The 21,068-nt window shown below is 38.0% G+C and overlaps 1 protein-coding gene across 6 annotated transcripts in view; it reads right to left on the reverse strand.

The window, feature by feature from the left end:
• The window catches only part of MARCHF8 (membrane associated ring-CH-type finger 8), a 135,537-nt gene that overhangs the window by 57,200 nt on the left and 57,269 nt on the right, over positions 1-21,068 (reverse strand). For 4 of the 6 annotated variants that reach the window (XM_059169605.1, XM_059169597.1, XM_059169600.1 and 1 more), the window contains exon 2: positions 18,254-18,433. In XM_059169605.1, coding sequence (XP_059025588.1) covers positions 18,254-18,355 — 102 coding nt within the window. In that variant the 5' untranslated portion in view covers positions 18,356-18,433. Of the gene's footprint in view, positions 1-18,253; positions 18,434-20,261; positions 20,413-21,068 lie in introns of those variants that run through there. The other 2 variants (XM_059169598.1, XM_059169601.1) reach the window with 2 other exon arrangements.

A 21,068-nucleotide genomic window follows, 5' to 3' on the forward strand; every position in this document is an offset into this window, starting at 1 on the left:
AAATTCAAAAAACATTATGCGAAGACAAAGGAAATTATTTTTTAAAATCATGAAATAAAAACATGGAGACATTGAAATTATGATCACGATAGCAGAACTAGACCTGGCTAAGGAGAGGGTTAGTGAACACAAAGAGAATGCTGAAGAAATCACAGCTCAGCACACAGACAAAGCATGGCAGAAGACAGTGAGCTTTACTCCCAGAGAGGCAAAATGAAGAGAATGGGGGAGAGGCACTATTTGAGGAAATAATGAGTGAGTGCTTTCCAAAAGTGAAGAAAGACCTAGGTCCTCAACTTCAAAAACTGAAAAAGCACACCTACATTCCAAACAGAAATGGGATAAACAAAAACAAAAGCATAACAAGCTACATCACAGATCAAAAGACCTCCAGTTACAATACACTGGAGAAGCTGCCATCAGAGCATTCACCACATTCTCTGACTTGGCTCTTCACATCTCCCTGCTACATTATAGGCTCCTCGAGTGCAGGGTACTTTCCAGCACATAATACACTGTTAGTATCTGCTTGATGCATGAATGAAAGTATAAATGTGTTCAGTGAATTCATATTCATGGAAAAGCATTTTTTTTAAGATTTTATTTATTTATTTATTTGACAGAGAGAAATCACAAGCCGGCAGAGAGGCAGGCAGAGAGAGACAGAGGGAAGCAGGCTCCCCGCTGAGCAGAGAGCCCGATGCGGGACTCGATCCCAGCACCCTGAGACCATGACCCGAGCCGAAGGCAGCGGCCCAACCCACTGAGCCACCCAGGCGCCCCGGAAAAGCATTTTTTAAAAAGACTTTATTTATTTACTTGACAGAGATCACAAGTAGGCAGAGAGGCAGGCAGAGAGAGAGGAGGAAGCAGGCTCCCTGCTGAAAGTATATTTTAAAGATGTATATTCATCTCTTCATTTAAACACACTCATATGAAGAAGCCAAGAATGGTCTGAAAGAGAACAATCAGAATGCTGAGAGATTCAATTTTGTGATACATAGAACAATGGATTTTTATGTTGCAGAAAAAGTTAAGACTGAGGTGCCTGGGTGGCTCAGTCAGTTAAGCATCTGCCTTTGGCTCAGGTCATGATCTCAGAGTCCTGGGACTGAGCCCTGAGTCAGACGCTCCCTCAGCGGGGAGTGTACTCCCTCTTACTCTCCCTCTCTCTCTCAAATAAATAAAATCTTAAAAAAATAATAATAAAGAAAAATAAAAAAGAATGCCAATAAAATAAAGTTACAGAGAATTTGTTCTTATAGTGGATCTCAAATTTCTGGTCACCTAAAAAAGAACAAAACAATCAGGGCCATGAGAGATGCCCTAATGGTGCCCCAAGAACAAGCCAGCCACAATGATACAGAGCAGGTTCAAGCATTAACTTGGGAGGTGGGCTAGATTCTGGTATGTCAGCAACTTCTTTCAAGATATGTCTCCAAAGGCAAAGGAAACAAAAGCTAAAATAAACTTTTGGGACTTCATCAAGATCAAAAGCTTCTGCACAGCAAAGAAAACAGTAAAAAAAACAAAGAGGCAACCCACGGAATGGGAGAAGATATTTGCAAATGACAGTACAGACATAAGGTTGATATCCAGGATCTATAATGAACTCCTCAACTCAACACACACTAAACAGGCAAACATATCAAAAAATGGGCAGAAGATATGAACAGACACTTCTCCAATCAAGACATACAAATGGCTATCAGACACATGAAAAAATGTTCATCATCATTAGCCCTCAGGGAGATTCAAATTAAAACCACATTGAGATATCACCTTACACCAGTTAGAATGGCCAAAATTAACAAAACAGGAAACAACATGCGTTGGAGAGGATGTGGAGAAAGGGGAACCCTCTTACACTGTTGGTGGGAATGCAAGTTGGTGCAACCTCTTTGGAGAACAGTGTGGAGATTCCTCAAGAAATTAAAAATAGAGCTTCCCTATGACCCTGACATTGCACTCCTGGGTATTTACCCCGAGGATACAGATGTCGTGAAAAGAAGGGCCATCTGTACACCAATGTTTATAGCAGCAATGGCCACGGTCGCCAAACTATGGAAAGAACCAAGATGCCCTTCAACGGATGAATGGATAAGGAAGATGTGGTCCATATACACTATGGAGTATTATGCCTCCATCAGAAAGGATGAATACCCAACTTTTGTAGCAATATGGACGGGACTGGAAGAGATTATGCTGAGGTGAAATAAGTCAAGCAGAGAGAGTCAGTTACCATATGGTTTCACTTATTTGTGGAGCATAACAAATATCATGGAGGACAAGGGGTGTTAGAGAGGAGAAGGGAGTTGGGATAAATTGGAAGGGGAGGTGAATCACGAGACTATGGACTCTGAAAAACAATCTGAGGGGTTTGAAGTGGCGGGGGGGGTTGGGAGGTTGGGGTACCAGGTGGTGGGGATTATAGAGGGCACAGATTGCATGGAGCACTGGGTGTGGTGAAAAAATAATGAATACTGTTTTTCTGAAAATAAATAAATTTAAAAAAATTTTAAAAAACACAGATTTTATGATTTAAAAAGGGAATAATTTATCAACTAGAAAAAACTAAATAATTTTTAATTATCTTTTTTTTTTTTTTTTAAAGATTTTATTTATTTATTTGACAGACAGAGCTCACAAGTAGGCAGAGAGGCAGGCAGAGAGAGAGGGGAAAGCAGGCTCCCTGCTGAGCAAAGAGCCTGATGTGAGGCTCGATCCCAGGACCTGAGACCATGACCTGAGCCGAAGGCAGAGGCTTAATCCACTGAGCCACCCAGGCGCCCCTTTAATTATCTTTTAATTATTTAATTTTTAATTATTTTAATTAATTGATTTAATTATTTAATTAAAAATTAAATAAATTTTATAGAATTAAATTATTAAATAATTTTATAAAATTAATTTAAATTATTAAATTGTTAAATTATTAAATAATTAAAAAGTAAATATGTAGTGATTATGCCTCAAAATACTGTTCTCAATTGAAAGGCCATCTTTTCAGGAAATGTCAGGTAAAGATGAGTACAGTAATAGCTGCCAGCATTCATATATTCTTATAGCAAATATAAATCTGGTTAGATGATTATCACCCTATAAGTGCATATAAACTTAAGTGTAAAAGCATATGAAATAGCTATGTGCTTAACACACTGAAACTACAGAACATATAAACCATCTTTCCAGTAACAACTTATTTCACGAAGATACAAGTATTTGTAAATGTATGTGGCAAAGCATTAAAAAAAAAAAAAAAGATCATCATCCTGATGCTTCATGGTAAAATCAGAAGCAAGACAGTGAGGCCAAAGGGGTCAGCAAAGTAACTGTTCATAAAAATACAAAAGAAAATAGTACTTTCTTTCCCTACTGTTTCAATGTAAGCTATTCACTGAATTACCTTTGTTTGCCCTTTTCCAAAACTACCATAAGGTGGGCCAGTTCATTCAGTATCCATACACATCTCATCTCAAAACAATATAAAGCAGAAAATTTAAAACTGTATTTTCTGAACAATCTTGCAATATGGGTCCAGGCATAATCGGATTGTGCTTATTCAATGCACTCACACTCAGTGTTTTGGCTGGGAGATGATATGTGGGGGTGAAAAACAGAGGGTAGAGCATCCACTTTGCCCATCCAGATCATGGCAAAAGTGAGTGGCTCTAGAGCCAGCAGCTTCTTCCCACTTCAGCAAAGTCTGTAGCAATGTGGCAGCTATTCCAACTATGGTTAAGGTAGTGATTTCTTCACCAGAAATGGCAATAACAACTTTAATTTGCCAGCTGATCTCTGCAGAACAGTCCCAAGAGTGCAGGGATTAGCTGTTCCTGGAAAACCAGCCTGCTCCTCCAGCCATTCAATTATTTTGTAAGCATATAATACTTCGCTATATTAAATCCCTCTCCTTAAACTGATTAGAAATAATGCTGTTGCTTACAGTGGACCTGTCAGTAACAGGGTAAAATGGACATCATTCTGGAAAATAATTTACACATATTGTCAAGTGAAATGTGCATTTCTAAACATAGATTTGGTGGCCAAGTACAAAATTTGTCTTTTAGACTTTTAAGAGTACATGTTAAAAATCCTACTTAAATGAACAGAAGGGTATTTTATTTTATTTTATTTTTTTTAAGATTTTGTTTATTTATTTATTTGACAGAGATCACAAGTAGGCAGAGAGGCAGGCAGAGAGAGAGGAGGAAGCAGGCTCTCTGCCGAGCAGAGAGCCCGATGTGGGGCTCGATCCCAGGACTCCGGGACCATGACCCGAGCCGAAGGCAGAGGCTTTAACCCACTGAGCCACCCAGGCGCCCCAGAAGGGTATTTTAAAATAGGTCTAAGTGGGGCACTTGTGTGGCTCAGCCAGTTAAGGGTCTGCCTTCAGCTCAGGTCATATCACAGGATCCTGGAATCAAGACCCTTATCAGGGTTCCTGCTCAGCCAGGAGCCTGCTCCACCCTCTGCCTGCCATTTCCCCTGCTTGTGTGTGACATATGTGAGCTCTGTCAAATAATAAATAATATATTTTTTTAATTTTATTTTATTATTTTTTTCAGTGTTCCAAGATTTATTGTTTATGCACCACACCCAGTGTTCCATGCAATATGTGCCCTCCTTAATATCCACCACCGGGCTCACCCAACCTCCCATTCCCCTCTCCTCCAAAACCCCCAGTTTGTTTCTCAGAGTCCACAGTCTCTCATATCTTTCAAAAACAAAATAAAGTATGCCCAAGGATAGGAAAAAGATCAAATAATGGGGAAAGGAGACAAAAGAATGAGAAAAACATGGATTTTTTTTTAAACGGTGAAATGGTGTGAAAAAGAGACCTGATAATGAAATATAGAAAAATCTCAGTTAATCAAGTAGATACCCCAAGTACGCTAAAATTAGAGAAAGAAAAAAGTCTACAAAGATATCCATCACTTGGTATCTTAAGTCAGTTTTATTCTTAAATAAATTTTTTAAAGTTCAATTTGGATCACATGATCAAAAAATTTAACAGAGATATGGAAGATATGAAGAAAGAATCCAAACTAAACTTCTAGAGACAATAACGATACCATGAGATGAAAAATACACTAAAAAGATTAACAGATTAGACGTGGAAAAAGATTAATAAACTCAAACACAGCAATTAGAATGATCCAAAATAAAACACAGAAAGAAAACATAAAATTTTTTAAAATGTAAGCATTAACACTGGACATCTTCCAAGAGTTAATGTGTGAAACGGAGTCCCAAAAGAAGGGAGAGAGAAGAATACTTGAAAAAATTTCAAATTAATGGAAACCATGAACTCACAGATCCACAAAGTTCAACAAGCCCTAGATACAAGATACGAAGGGAATAGGGGACGCCTGGGTTGTTCAGTCAGTTGAGCATCCACCTCTTGGTTTCAGCTCAGGTCATGATCATGATCTGATCATGGGATGTGCTATCAAGCCCCAGATCAGGCTCCATGCTCAGTAGAAAGTCTGCTTGAAGATTCTCTCCCTCTACCCCTGTCCTTACCATCTCTCTCTAAAATAAATAAATAAATCTTAAAAAGAAAATGAGGAAAACAAAAAAAGAGGGAAAAAAGCTGAAAAATTCTTTACCAGCCAACTCACACTATAAGAATGTTAAAGTCCTTCCCAAAGAGATAGTGAACAACAGAAATGGTATTTATGAGAGTAAACAGATATTTTTCTTACTATATTAATCTCTTTAAAAATGTTTTACAATGATACTGGGATTTATAGCATATACATAAGAAAGATGTATGACAACAATACCATAAAAAGGAGAGAAACACACAGTATACTTGAGGTAATATAATATCACTTGAAGGCAGACTGTGACAAGTTAAAAATGTACACTATTACAAACCTTGAAAAAAATTTTTATTTAAAAAACCATTAAAGTAAAGAGTTATAGCTTATAAGCCAACCAAGAATTTATAAAGGCCAAAAGGGATGAGAAGGGGAACAAAGGCAGATGAGACAAACAGAAAACAAACAGGAAGACTTAACCCAACTGCAGCAATAATGTCTTTAGATATAAATGGTCCAAACACCTAAATAAAGAGTAGAGATTGTCAGACTAGATTTTTAAAAAAGACCCAACAATATGCTGCTTATATAAAGACCACTTTAAATATAAAGACACAAATGAGTTAAAAGTGGAAAGACAGAAAAGATGATGCTTTGCTAACACTTACCAAAAGAAAGATGCAGTGCCTATAGTATTACCAAAGTAGCTTTCAGACCAACGATTATTATCGCCATGATAAAGATAGTCATTTCATAATAGTAAAGGATTAATTTATCAAGAAGACCAAACAACCCTAAATGTTTATACACCTAACAGCAGAGCATCAAAAACATGTAGCAAAATTGGGAAAAATAAGACAAACAAAGCTAGAATTATAGTCAGCAACTTCACTGCCACTCTTTCAACTAACAGAGCAACTAGACTCTAGGATACAGTAGACTTGGAAAACATTACCAAACAACTTGACCTGAATGACATTCCCAGAACACACCATCCAACAAGAGAGAAATATACATTCGTCTAAAGTTAGTACACTGCACATTTACAAAAAGAGACCGTGTTCTGTGCCATGGAACAAGCTTCAATAAATTTAAAGGATTTAACTTATTCAAAATATGCTTACAGACCAAAATGGAATCAAATTATAAATAAATAAGAGCAAGATATCTGGAAAGTCCAGAAATTTTGAAAATTAAGTAACACTTAAAGACACCCATGGATCAAAGAAGAAATCGAAGGGAAATTAGAAAGTATTTGAACCAAATAAAAATGAAACTCAAAAACCAAAATGTGCCAGATGCCACAAAAGCAGAAATTGGGAAATTTATAATCTCTAAATACCTAGCTTAGAAAATAAGAAAGTTCTCAAAAAAAAAAAAAAAAAAAAAAAAAAAAGGGAAATAAGGAAGGTTTCAAATAAATAACCTTGGCTTATACCTTAATTAGTTAGAAAAAGAAGAGCCAATTAAACTAAAAAAAAATAGAGGGGAAAAAATGAAAAAACAGAAAACAACAACGGAGAAAATCTATGAAACTGAAAGAATTCTTTGAAATCACTTTAATAAACTTGTGACCAGATGATCAAGAAAAAAGGATAATCAGTGCCATAGATGAATGTCTGTGTCTCTCCCAAAATTCATATTCATATGTTGAAATTCTAATGCCCATGTGATTATACTAAGAAGTGGGGACTTTGCATGAGAGCAGAGCTCTCATGAATGGAAAGAGGCCTCAGAGATATCCCTCACCTCTTCTGCCACATGAGGCTATCATAAGATGTCTGCAACCCAGAAGGCTCTCACCCTGGATCATGCTGGCACCTTGATCTGGGACTATAGAACTATGAGAAATGAATTTCTACTGTTTATAAACCATAAAGTCTGTGGTATTTTTTATTATAACAGTGCAGAATGGACTAAGACAACAAGGGAACATTATAAGCAATTTTATGTCAATAAATTCAACAATGAAACTGACCAATTCCATAAAAGGCACAAATTATCAAAGTATATGGGAAAAGAAACAGATAACCTAAATGACCTTCTATTAAAAATATTGAGACTTTAGTTTAAAATTTGCTCACAAAAAATTTCAAGGAGCACCTGGGTGACTCAGTCAGTTGACTATCTGACTCTTGATATTTCGGCTCAGGTCATGATCTCAGGGTCATGAGACCGAGCTCCACACTGGGCTCTGCACTCTCCGAGGAGCCTGCTTGAGATTCTCTTTCTCTGCCCCTCCCCATCCTTTACACACATGTGCTCTCTCCAAAATAAATAAATAAATCTTTTTAAAAAAAATTTTCCAGAGCCAGATGGCTTCACTGGTTATTTCTACCAAATCTTAAATTAGAAATAATAATACCAATTCTATTTAAACTCTTCTAAAATACTCAAGAGGAGGAAACAATTCCTTAATCATTGAATGAGGCCAGTATTGTCCTTATGACAAAATCAGACAAAGACATTACAATCAAAGAAAACTATAGACCAATATCCCTTTCGAACATAGATGCAAAAATTCTAGACAAGAATTCTAGCAATTCAAATCCAACCATATATAAAAAAGTTAATACAATACAGGGCGCCTGGGTGGCTCAGTGATTAAGCATCTGCCTCTGGCTGAAGTCAGTCTCCAGGTCCCGAGCGTGCTTTTCCCTCTTCCTCTACCCCTCCCCCCTGCTTGTGTTCTTTCTCTCTCTGTCAAATAAACAAATAAAATCTTTTTTTTTTTTTTATTTAAGATTTTTTATTTATTTATTCGACAGAGAGAAATCACAAGTAGGCAGAGAGGCAGGCAGAGAGAGAGAGAGGAGGAAGCAGGCTCCCTGCTGAGCAGAGAGCCCGATGCGGGACTCGATCCCAGGACCCCGAGATCATGACCTGAGCCGAAGGCAGCGGCTTAACCACTGAGCCACCCAGGCGCCCAATAAAATCTTTTTTTAAAGAAAGTTCATACAGTATAAACAAGTGTGGTTTATACCAGAAACGTAGGGTTGGTTTAACATTAAAAAAAAAAAAACCACTAACCAGTATACTTTGCAATATTAACAAACTGTGATGGTTATTTTTATGTGTCAACTTGACCATGCTAAGGAATGCCCAGATAGCTGGTAAAACATTTTTTCTGGATGCATCTATAGGAGCAGTTCCAGAAGATATTAACATTTGAATGACCCCAAAGCAGGTGGGCATTATCCAAATCCACTGAGGGACTGAATAAAATAAAAGGCAGAGGAAGGGAGTAAGTGCTGTTTGCTTGAGCTACCAAGTCCATCTTATTCCGCCCTTGGATATCAGCACACCTGCTTCTCAGGCCTTCGGACTCCAGCTCTGTAATCAAACTGAGACTCTAACATTTGTTTCCCTGGTTCTGAGGCCTTTGGATTTGGACTAAATGACACCATCAAACTTCCTGGTTCTCCAGTTTACAGACTGCAGGTGGAAGGATTTTTCAGGCTCCATAATCATGTGAGCCAAGTCCTATAATAAATCTCATATCTATATATCTATAGATAAAGATATCTTTTTTTAAAGTTTTTTTCAAGGTTTTATTTATTTATTTGACAGAGAGAGAGATCACAAGTAGGCAGAGAGGCTGAGAGAGAGGGAGAAGCAGGCTCTCCGCTGAGTGGACAGCCCGATGTGGGGCTCGATCCAAGGACCCTGAGATCATGACCTGAGCCGAAAGCAGAGGCTTAACCCACTGAGCCACCCAGACACCCCTAGATAAATATATCTTATTGGTTCTGTCTCTCTGAACAACCTTGATGAATATACAAAATAAAAAAATAGAGGGTGCCGGGGTAGCTCAGTTGGTTGGGCCGCTGCCTTCGGCTCAGGTCATGATCCCAGACTTCCAGGATCGAGTCCCTCATCGGGCTCCCAGCTCCTTGGGGAGTCCGTTTCTCCTTCTGACCTTCTCCTCTCTCATGCTCTCTCTCACTCATTCTCTCTCAAATAAATAAATAAAATCTTAAAAAAAAAAATAGAAACCATATGATCACCTCAGTAGACAGAACGGCAAGTATCCTTTGGTACATCTGACTCCATCCAAAACCCTGCACTAAGAGACTTGAACAAACACTAACTAGCATCACTTTTAACTTCTCATGGCCATGTCCCTAGAATGATGATTAAACAACCCTCTTAAGTTCCTGCCTGGAAAAACTCAAAGGTTGCCAAAAACATTTAGTGTTTGTTCCAGCCAACAACCTGAAGATAGAACCCCTGTATCCCAATCTCTATAGGAGAGTACAAGCCTAAACTGAGTAAGCACCAGGTAGCAAACCCAGATGATTTAATCACCCCAACCAGCTCCTTTCCAACTTTTTGTAAATTTCAACATCCCTGACACTGTTCAAGTCCCCACTCCCCATTTTTTCCTCCTCCCTACATCCTCATTCTCTTTTTAAAATATTCTAGTCACCTCCACACAAAAAGAAGTTGAGTTCTGCTCACACTGGACTCTCCTCCCCACTGTAATATTTATTACTGAATAAAATCTGCCCTTACTGCTTTATCTAGAATACAGCTTTTTATTTGGTAAGACACAGAAAAAGCATTTGACAAAACCCATGATCCATTTCTGACCAAAACTCTCAGCAAACTAGAAATGGAAGAGAACTTCAACCTGATGGTATCTACAAAAAACATACAGCTTACATCATACTTAATATTGAAAGAATAAATGTTTTCCCCCTAAGATCAGGAACAACACAAGGACTACACATGTTCACTAGGACAAAAAGGAAGGAGGCAGGCATCCACATAAAAAAAAGACAATGTAAAACACTATTCATAGATGACACAATTACCTACATAGAAAATTTAATGAAAGCTACCATAGCTCAAAAGTGAGTTTGCTAAAATGTCAAACAAGATAGAAGATAGAAGATCAATACAAGAACATCAGTTTTATTTCTAAATATTAGTAATGAGCAATAGATGTTAAAAATTTTTTTAAAAATAGTACGATTTACAAAGGCAGCAAAAGTACAAAGTAAATAGGGATAAAACTGACAAAAAAAAAAAAAAGACTGACCTACACACTGAAATCTATACAACATTACTAAGAGAAATTAGGTAAGACTTAAAGAGAAGACATCTTGTTCATGGGTCAAGACTCAATACTGCTAAATGTCACTTCTCCCACAAATTGAACTTCAAATTCAATAATCCCAATAAAAAGCTCAGTAGACTTTTGTGTAGGAACTGACAACCTGATTCTTAAAATTCATATGGAAGTGCAAAAAAACAAATAGGCAAAACACGTTTGAGAAAGAACACTACTGACTTTCAAGATTTATTATAAAGCCGGAGTGTTTATGACAGTGTGATATTGGCGTAAAGACATTAAATAGATCAATGAAACAGAAAAGAGTCAAGACAACTGACACAATGGGAGAAGATATTTGCAAATGATATTATCAGATAAAGGGCTAGTATCCAAAATCTATAAAGAACTTATCAAACTCAACACCCAAAGAACAAATAATCCAATCAAGACATGGGCAGAAGACATGAACAGACATTCTCCAAAGAAGACATACAAATGGTCAAGAGACACACAAAACAGTGCTCAACATCACTTGGCATCAAGGAAATACAAATCAAAACCGCAGTGAGGTATCAACTCACATCAGTCCAAATGGCTAAAATTAACAAGTAAGGAAATAACATGGAGTAAACAGTATGGAGGTTCCTCAAAAAGTTGAAAATAGAACTACCCTATGACCCAGCAATTGCACTACTGGGTATTTACCTTAAAGATAGAAATGTACTGATCTGAAGGGGCACATGTACCCCAATGTTTATAGCAGCAATGTCCACAATAGCCTATCTATGGAAACAGCCTAGATGTCCATCAACAGGTGAATGGATAAAGATGATGTGATACACACACACACACACACACACACACACACACAGTGGAATACTATGCAGCCATCAAAAAACAAAATCCTGCCATTTACAGGATGGAACTAGAGGCTATTATGCTAAGCAAAATAAGCCTATCAGAGGCCATTACCATATGATCTCACTGATATGAGGAATCTGAGAAACGAGACAGGATCATAGGGGAAGGGAGGGAGAAATGAAACCAGAGAGGGAGACAAACCATAAGAGATTCTTAATCTCAGGAAACAAACTGAGGGTTTCTAGAGGGGAGAAGGGTGGGAGGGATGGGGTAGGTGGATGATGGACAGTGGAGGGTATGTGCTATGAAGAGCTCTGTGAATTGTGTTAAGACTGATGAATCACAGACCTTTACTCCTGAAACAAATAATACATCTTATGTTAATAAAAATAAATGAATAAATAACATTACAAAAATAGCTAAAAATTGAGACCCAAGGCTTAAACTAATATGGAAATTTTTTAAAAGATTTTATTTATTTGACAGACAGATAGAAGAACACACATAGACAAAGAGGCCGGCAGAGGGAGAGGGAGAAGCAGGCTCTCTGCTGAGGAGTGAGCCCAATTTGGGGCTCGATTCAGAACCCTGGGATCATGACCTGAGCAGAGGGCAGCCGCTCAACCGACTGAGCCACCCAGGCACCCACCCCCAATATGGAAATGTTTACAAGCATAAAGGAAAAGTCCTCTATTTGGATTCACAAATTAAATTACATAATGTGTAATTACAGGTTTGACACATGTGATAAGGATTCCTGTGACCCAAAGTTTAAACTAAGCCAGTAATGTTTTAACCTGCAAAACCTAACATATATTTTAGAAACTGTACATGCATTATGAATGCTCTTAGCCTTCATCGTACAGCATACCCAGAGTACATGCTCACTTCCCAACTTGCTAATTAAATGTATTCAATAAACCACGATGAGTCCAATTAATCACAACCAAAGAAGCATGGTAATTATACATCATACAATGTTGGGGGCACCTGACACCCATCAAGCACTTAGGGAAAAAAGAAAAGAGTCAAGAAATAAGCACATACATATTTGGGAAACTGATTAAGGTACTGTGATGGAGAAAAGACAGTCCATTCTACTCAAAGAATGTTACTGGAGCAACTGGATATTTACAAAAAAAAAACTATATTGGATATATACTCCATATAATAAACAAAAATTAATTCAAAATAGATTCCAGACATATGGGTAAAACCAAAACTATAAGTGTTCTAAGATACTATTTGCACCTTTGGGTTAAGTAAAGCTTTCTTTTTTTATTTTAAGATTTATTTATTTGACAGAGAGAGAGAGAGATAACAAGTAGGCAGAGAGGCAGGCAGAGAGATGGGGGGGAAGCAGGCTCCCCACTGAGCAAAGAGCCCAATGCGGGGCTCAATCCCAGGACCCTGAGACCATGACCTGAGCTGAAGGCAAAGGCTTAACCCACTGAGCCACCCAGGTGTCCCAAGTAAAGCTTTCTTAATAGAACACCAAAAGTACAATAAATACAAGGGAAAAAGGATAAATTTGACTTCACCAAAATTTAAAAAGTTAAAACCAAACTTTACTCTTCAAAAGACACTGGCAGGAACATTAAAAGACAATCCAGTCCCTGGGAGAAAACATCTGTAAAGCATTTATCTGATAAAGGACTTGTATCTAGAATACATACAGAATGCTCAAAATGAAGGGGTGCCTGGGTGGCTCAGTGGGTTAAGCCGCTGCCTTCGGCTCAGGTCATGATCCCAGGGTCCTGGGATCGAGCCCCACATTGGGCTCTCTGCTCACCAGGGAGCCTGCTTCCTCTTCTCTCTCTCTCTGCCTGCCTCTCTGCCTACCTGTGATCTCTATCTGTCAAATAAATAAAATCTTTAAAAAAAAAAAAAAGAATGCTCAAAATCAGACAAAAGAAAAATGGCCACCAATTTTTTAAGTGGACAAAAGATTTAAAGAGGCTCTTCACCAAAAAGACATAAGGATGAAAAGATGTTCCACATCATTATTCATGAGGGAAATGCAAATTAAAACCACAATGAGATGCCAGTATATACCTATTAGATGTTAAAATTAAAAAGACAGACCATATCAAGTGTTGGCAGAGATGTAGAAGAATTGGAACTCCCCTCCTTCTGGCAGGAATGTAAAAGGGTACAATCATTTTGGAAAACAGTTTGTCCGTACCTTAAAAAGTTAAACATATATCTACCATATGTTTCCACTACTAGGTATTTACCCAAGGGAAAGGAAATATATGTCCATACAAAGGGCTTATATGAATGTTAAGAGTAGCCTTAATCATAACAACCCAAAATAGGAAACAACCCAGATGTCCATCAACAGGAGAATGAATAAACAAATTATGATAGATCCATACAATGAATACTACTCAGCAAGAAAAGGACACAACTTTGTACACACACACACACATAAACACACACATAGGAATATAACTCAACCATCAAAAAGAATGAAATCTTGCCATTTGCAATGACATGGATGGAACTAGAGGATATTATACTAAGCGAAATTAAGTCAGTCAGAGAAAGACAAATATATGATTGCATTCAAATGTGGAGTTTAAGAAACAAAACAGATACACATAGGGGAAGGGAAGGAAAAATAACAGGAAACAGACTAGGAAAAACTGCAAGAGACTCTTTAACTATAGGAAAGAAGCTGAAAGTTGCTAGAGGGGAGGTGGGTAAGGGGATGTAGTAACTGGGTGATGGGCATTAAGGAGGGCACCTGATATAATGAGTAATGGGTGCTCATGCAACTGATGAATCACTAAATTACCTCTGAAACTAATAATATACTATATATTAATTAAATTTAATTTTTAAAAATGTAAATAAGTAAGAAAAGGACATAACTATTGATACACACAACTTGGATGAATCTCAAAAGAATCTCTGAAAAAAACTAAATTTAAAAAAGTACATAATATGTAACTCCATCCCTATAAAACCCTAGAAAATGCAAACTAATCTACAGTGAAAGAAAGCAGATCAATGACTGCTTGAGTAGAGGTATGAGGAAACTTACGAGTGATGGATATGTTCACAATCTTGCTTGAGAAGATGCTGTACATTTTAAATATGTTACTGCATGTCAATTATAATGTAATAAGGCTATTTAAAAATGAAATAAAGCAAAAAAAATCTTAAAAAATGTAACAGGACCTATCAAACCACGAGACAGATTTAGTTTTGATAAGAAATTAACGACTCTCTAAACTATAAGAAAAAATATTTTCCAAAAAAACTATGAAGAATATATTCCTTATAGATGGAGTGCAAATAACCTCCATATCAGGTTTCTAAATGCAGACCAGAGTCCGGAAGGTGACAGATTGATACTTATAAAACACTAAGAAGGGGCGCCTGGGTGGCTCAGTGGGATAAGCCACTGCCTTTGGCTCAGGTCATGATCTCGGGGTCCTGGGATCGAGTCCCGCATCAGGCTCTCTGATCAGCAGGGAGCCTGCTTCCTCCTCTCTCTCTCTCTCTGCCTGCCTCTCTGCCTACTTGTGATCTCTCTCTGTCAAATAAATAAATAAAATCTTTAAAACACTAAGAAAAAAAAATTCTCAAGAAACATCTACCCAGTTCATAAGCAAGAGTAGCAGAAATCTTTTTATTATAAAACATTCCTCTTAATTCCACAGTGGTCCCCATACCATTAAAACTAAATTCATTCATTCATTCATTCAACTGTATTGACTGCTCTGTAAGTCATTATCTGTTTTTGGAACTGTATAGATATGGGCTCATGCAATGGATGCTATAAAATCATGTACCTGATAAATCTAAGTAAAACTGTCAACATTAAGAGTTATATTATTTGATTCCGGGTAAACTGCAAGGCTCCTCCTCCTTACAAGATTCAGAAGGAATAAAACTATTATTGATGTAATGAACTGTCTCATGTTATCCCAGAAACTGTGAGATTAAGTTCAACCTTTGCAGCTCTGAGAACAGTGGGTAATGAGCAGGAAGGAAGGAGTGTCTCCTCCCCTCCTCTCCAAACACAGAGGATCAGAAATCATACCAAAGAAATCTGCTGTGAACTCACTGGGCCAGGGAAACTGGATAAAGGAAAACAGACTCCAATGGACAAAATGTGCCTTCCAAATCAATTCTGATACCACACTGCAAAACCTAGACACCCACAAAAATCATCTTCAGCAACGTGCCAGCTGCTGCCGAAACTTCAAGCTCCTGTCTGGGCTGCAACCCCACTGCCTGCAGCCTCACATTGGCACCTTGATTCCCCGAACTCTCACAATGCCATCAGGTGTCCAAACTACTCCCCACACTAAAGTGGCACAGAATGGTGCCTCTTCTCAATACCGATTAAAATCCCAACTCCATGAACATAGTCATTAGTGCTACTTATTTAAACCTTAAAATCCCCATCCAATAGATCAATTCACTAAGTATTTACTAAATACCCACTGCAACAAATCTGCAATAGGGTTTTACATCCAAATGAATCTCCCTTCCTGGCCTAAAATGTTGGACTTCTTCCTTTTTTCCAAACAAGTCTTTTTACATATATATATATATATATATATATATTTTTTTTTTTTTTTTTTTTGAGATAGATAGATAGATGGATAGAGATCTCAAAAAATCCTGCCATCTGGTGTCCAAATTTGACACTGCACTGAATAGGGACCGAGCAACCTCTATGTGGTATAGGCAAGCACCCTAGAACTAAAAAATGTTCCATGTGGGGGTATTTAAAAATCCATTTGGGGGCGCCTGGGTGGCTCAGTGGGTTAAGCCTCTGCCTTTGGCTCAGGTCATGATCTCAGGGTCCTGGGATCGAGCCCCGCGTCGGGCTCTCTGCTCAGCGGTGGGCCTGCTTCCCCTTCTCTCTCTGCCTGCCTCTCTGCCTACTTGTGATCTCTCTCTCTGTCAAATAAATAAATAAAATCTTTTTTAAAAAATCCATTTGGACTAAAGAGTTACAAGAAAAGACCATTAATTTAAATGAATCTTAAATGAAGTCTATTAATTAACTTAAATGAAAACTGAAAGAATATGGGAAAACAGGCCTTCTCCCATCTCCAGCAAATCAAGGAAAAACTGAAGCTGAAAATGAAATATCCAAAACCCATCTACACCAGCACCACTCCTGGTCAGCCTTTCAATCAATGCTGGCCACACTCCTAAGAGCTCAGCAAAATAGAAAGGGTGCAGACTGACCACACAAACATCTGAAAAAAGGAAAACACAAACTAAGAATATAGAGACCTATTTTATGTTATATGGTACCTTTTCATTTTCCATAGTCCATGTACTTCAAGAACTATGATATGATAAATTCAGGGTTGGGTTTTTTTTTTTCATTATTTATGTAATAAGGCAAAAAGTGGTGTCCCATCAGCTATAATGACTCAACTTCAAACAAGATATTACTTCTTGACTTGACAAGGATTGTTTAGAGTCTTCAGCAAAGATTTACTACAAAATAGGAAGGGTATCAGAACTAATGAGCATGTGTCTACACAGCACATGGTAAAGGCGAGGAGAAAGTAGGAGGAATCAGGGATGACTCCCTATCTCACCCCACATGCAATTACCAAGCTCAGTGGATGAATAAACTAAGTATCTCTCTATCCCCACTGCCCTACCCTAGACAAAGTCACCATCACCTTTTCCTTAGACCAGGAACTGGCAAACTACAGCCTACAGGCCACATCTGGCCTGTCACCTGTTTTTGCAAGTAAAGTTTTATTGGCGCACAGTCATGACCACTCATTTATATATTATCTTTGGCTATTTTCATGCTACAATGACAGAATTAGGGAGATGTGACTGGCCTACCAAGTCTAAAACATTTACCATCTGCCTCTTTACAGAGAAAGTTTGCCAAACTTGGCCTAAGTAGGCTATTAAATAAACCTCTAACTAGTCTCTCTACCACTCAGTTAATTCCCTCTCTAACCCAGTCTGAGTGAAAAGTTTTAAGAACACAAATTTGATCATTCATTCTGCAAATATAAACCCAAATTCCTTATAAGGAATATCTATCTATTCCTTATTCCTCTTCCAACCTCCCATCCTGCCACTACCCGTTATGTTCCAGTAATTCTATCTTAATCTCTCCAAACCCACCTTGCTTTAGCCTCTGAGCTTTCAGCATATGATATTTCTTCCAACTGGGATACTCTACCTTTCTTTAGCTAACTCCAGGTCACCCTTCAGGTTCTCTATGTAAATGTCATTTTCTCTAGGAAGCCATTCCTGACCCCTTGGGCTGGAATTTGGTGGTCCTGCATTCCTCCATCACTGACCTTGTTTTTAGACTCTAATGCTTTTTAACTGTCAGACCAGATCAAGAGCCATATAAGGGCAGAGACAGGCTCTGTGCTGTTAACTACGATACTCTTGCAGGAAACAGGGACTAGTACATATGAGGTATTTATAAAGTCTTTGTTCAAATTAATTTACCCTTTGCATCATGTTCTGAGAATTAAAGAACTTGTTCTCAGAGATTTATCAGAAATAATCATACCACTGTAGGCAATGAAGATAAATAAGTCGTGTATAACCATAGCAGAATATGTTGATACCAAAATCTGAAACCTAGAAACCTATAGAGAAAGCTTCTGAACCCAACGATTTACACCTTTTTAGTGTAATTTTTAGTATATTACTGGAGAAATATACTATATTTTAGTATATTACTGGAGAAAACCTTGATCGTCAGAGCTTATCATTCCAGACCACACATAATAAAAATGATGAAACTGAAAAAACATTCTCCTAATACCTGCTCTTCCCTCTCCTTTTCTTTGGTCTTACTTCTGTAGACTCTAGCAGAGGCGACATCCTGGGTTGGAATGGCAGATATCTGATGCAGTGGCATGCTCATCCCAGCCTCCTGTCTGGTTGTCGTCTTTACTGAAGAGAGTCTCCAGTGGTAGAGTCATTTTGGGCCATCGACGTCAAGCTGAGAGGGAGGATACAAGACATAAATGAGCTAAAACACTTCAAATTTCCAACAGTGAGATTAGCATTTTATATTTACACTCTTACATTCGTATTTGAATCAGTTACAATATCTGACATAAATACTTGGTATCCAAAAACAACAGAAGATAAACGTTTTACGGGGGAAATTTTAACATTTTTCTCATATAATAAGATGGAAACACCTGAAAGAGGCTGTGGGTCAGGTACAGGTATAATGAGATATTACTTTTCCATTGTCCATTAGGTTTTAACCAGCAGTGTCATTCTTTAAGAGTATTTCTGAAATCAAATTTTTTTCTTGAAAAGGCATTCATTCTGACTAAAGTAGTCATCTTTCCTTAAAACCACTGCCCTAGAAAATCCACATAATGATAGGATTAAAGGTTAAAAACTCTAGAATAAATTTAAAAGGTCTATGATCTCTGCTTAACCTTCTGAAAGTCTAGACTGTTTAGACAGTTGTCGGCAAACTTTTCCTACAAAGGACCAGAGAGTAAATACTTTGGGCATTGTGGGCCATATGTTTTTTTCTTAATTACTCAGTTCTGCTGTTGTAGCATGAAAGCAGCCACAGTAAGTGTGTAAATGAATGGGAATGGTTATGTTCCAGTAAAACTTTACTTATAAAAACAAATGGCTGGTTAGATTTGGCCCATAGCCTACAGTGCTAATCCTGTTCTAAGGAATTTTCCAGGGAAGAAGAATGTCATCAGGAATATTCCTGGGATCTTGAAAAGGCTGCCCTTAGGTAAAATAATAGTTTCTAAGTCCAATGATTCCAGGCACACCTGTCTTTTTTCTGGTTCTCTTTTACATTCCTCCAAAGTACCTGGTAACTGAATTGTATGTTTTCCATCCCAACACTGTCCCCACTGAAATTTATCAAACTCTGTATATAAAACCAATTATATATCCAAATTATCCATTAACTTTAATGTAGTAACGTTTCATGCTATTTGAATTTTAACAAAGGATGGAAGCATTAAACCAAACAATGAATCTCTGATTTAGGGATTTTCACTTAACTAACCATGCATTGGAGGGTGGGACAACAGGCAGGGAGCGTAAACAACAGGGCTTGACAAGTCTGAGGTCATATTTGATGAGTGGCCATTTATTCTACCCAACCCTAAGGTCACATCTGAAGGGCAGCCAATTATTCTACCTCTCCCCAAACTCTGTTCTGTGTTTGTGTGGCTGATCCCATCCTTGACAGAGTTACTAACCAAACCAATGAACAACAGAACTCACAGAATTAATTTCTTTCACCAGATTCTCTGATTAACAAGCCACAAGAAGGAATAAAAACTGGAAGGGATCAACACTATGAGAAAATGAACAAAAAGAATATTGTTCTTAAAAGTCTAGTGTTGGGGTGCCTGGGTGGCTCAGTGGGTTAAAGCCTCTGCCTTCGGCTCAGGTCATGATCCCAGGGTCCTAGGATTGAGCCCCATATCGGGCTCTCTGCTTAGCGGGAAGCCTGCTTCCTCCTCTCTCTCTGCCTGCCTCTCTCTGTCTACTTGAGATCTCTGTCAAATAAATAAAATCTTCCCCAAAAAAGCCCACTTTAAAAGTCTAGTGTTATAATAGGTGGGCGATCACTGATAACCAATAAAACAGGGAAATACAGGTGATATTAATGTCTACATATTACAATCAATAATTAATAAAATGTTAGTATCCACATACTATACATTACCTACTCTATCATAAGCCTTTGATGAGGCTGACTAAAGATGGAACACTGTGCCCAGCAAATGGTCTGGATATTTATGTTCGCATCACACAAAATAAGAGGCACTTACTGCTGAGTTGTCTTATGCTGTCTGGGTGGTCACAACAGTCACTGGAGAACAGTTTTTTCATCACTCATGCATCAGAGTTCTCTGTCACAGATGGCAAACTCCATGTGGCCTCTTGGAATACTTACACAAAATAACCATGTCCACAGTCCTTACTACATATCATATCTATAGCTGCCTTTGGTGCTTCTAGTATAATAATCATTATTACATCATTGTACATGATCATGACAAGCCTGAAGAGGACTATTTATGCCAGAGAGACACAAATGTGAGAATAGGTTTTAAATACTTTGCAGAATTTTGAAGGTTCTCCCCTCCTTACAGTCATTTAAGCTACTCTTTTGATATGAGCCCCTATCTCCAAGTAACAGTCCTGAAAGTCTGCCTGAAGCAATTCCTCTCCTATGCCGTATTTAGGACAAAAGTGATAATGGTAAGGGGCGCCTGAGTGGCTCAGTGGGTTAAGCCTCTGCCTTCAGTTCAGGTCATAATCCCAGAGACCTGAGATCAGTCCTGAGCCCCACATCAGGGAGCCTGCTTTCCCCCTGCCCTGTCTGCCTCCCTGCCTACTTGTGATCTATCTCACTGTCAAATAAATAAATAAGTAAATCTTTATTTTAAAAATGTAATGTTAAAAACCAAAATGCAGAACAGACCATGCCACTTTCTGTGTGAAGGTTCATGTGAAAAGCATAAAGCAGGTATTACTTGTACTACTTTCTTTGCATGATTACCAAATACCCATTTTAAATCAATTCATCTGTAATGAAGAGCAATAATTAAACCTCTACACTATGCCTGACAATC

Source organism: Mustela lutreola, chromosome 4, assembly GCF_030435805.1.
Source record: "Mustela lutreola isolate mMusLut2 chromosome 4, mMusLut2.pri, whole genome shotgun sequence".
In the NCBI taxonomy this organism is placed as follows: Eukaryota; Metazoa; Chordata; class Mammalia; order Carnivora; family Mustelidae; genus Mustela; species Mustela lutreola.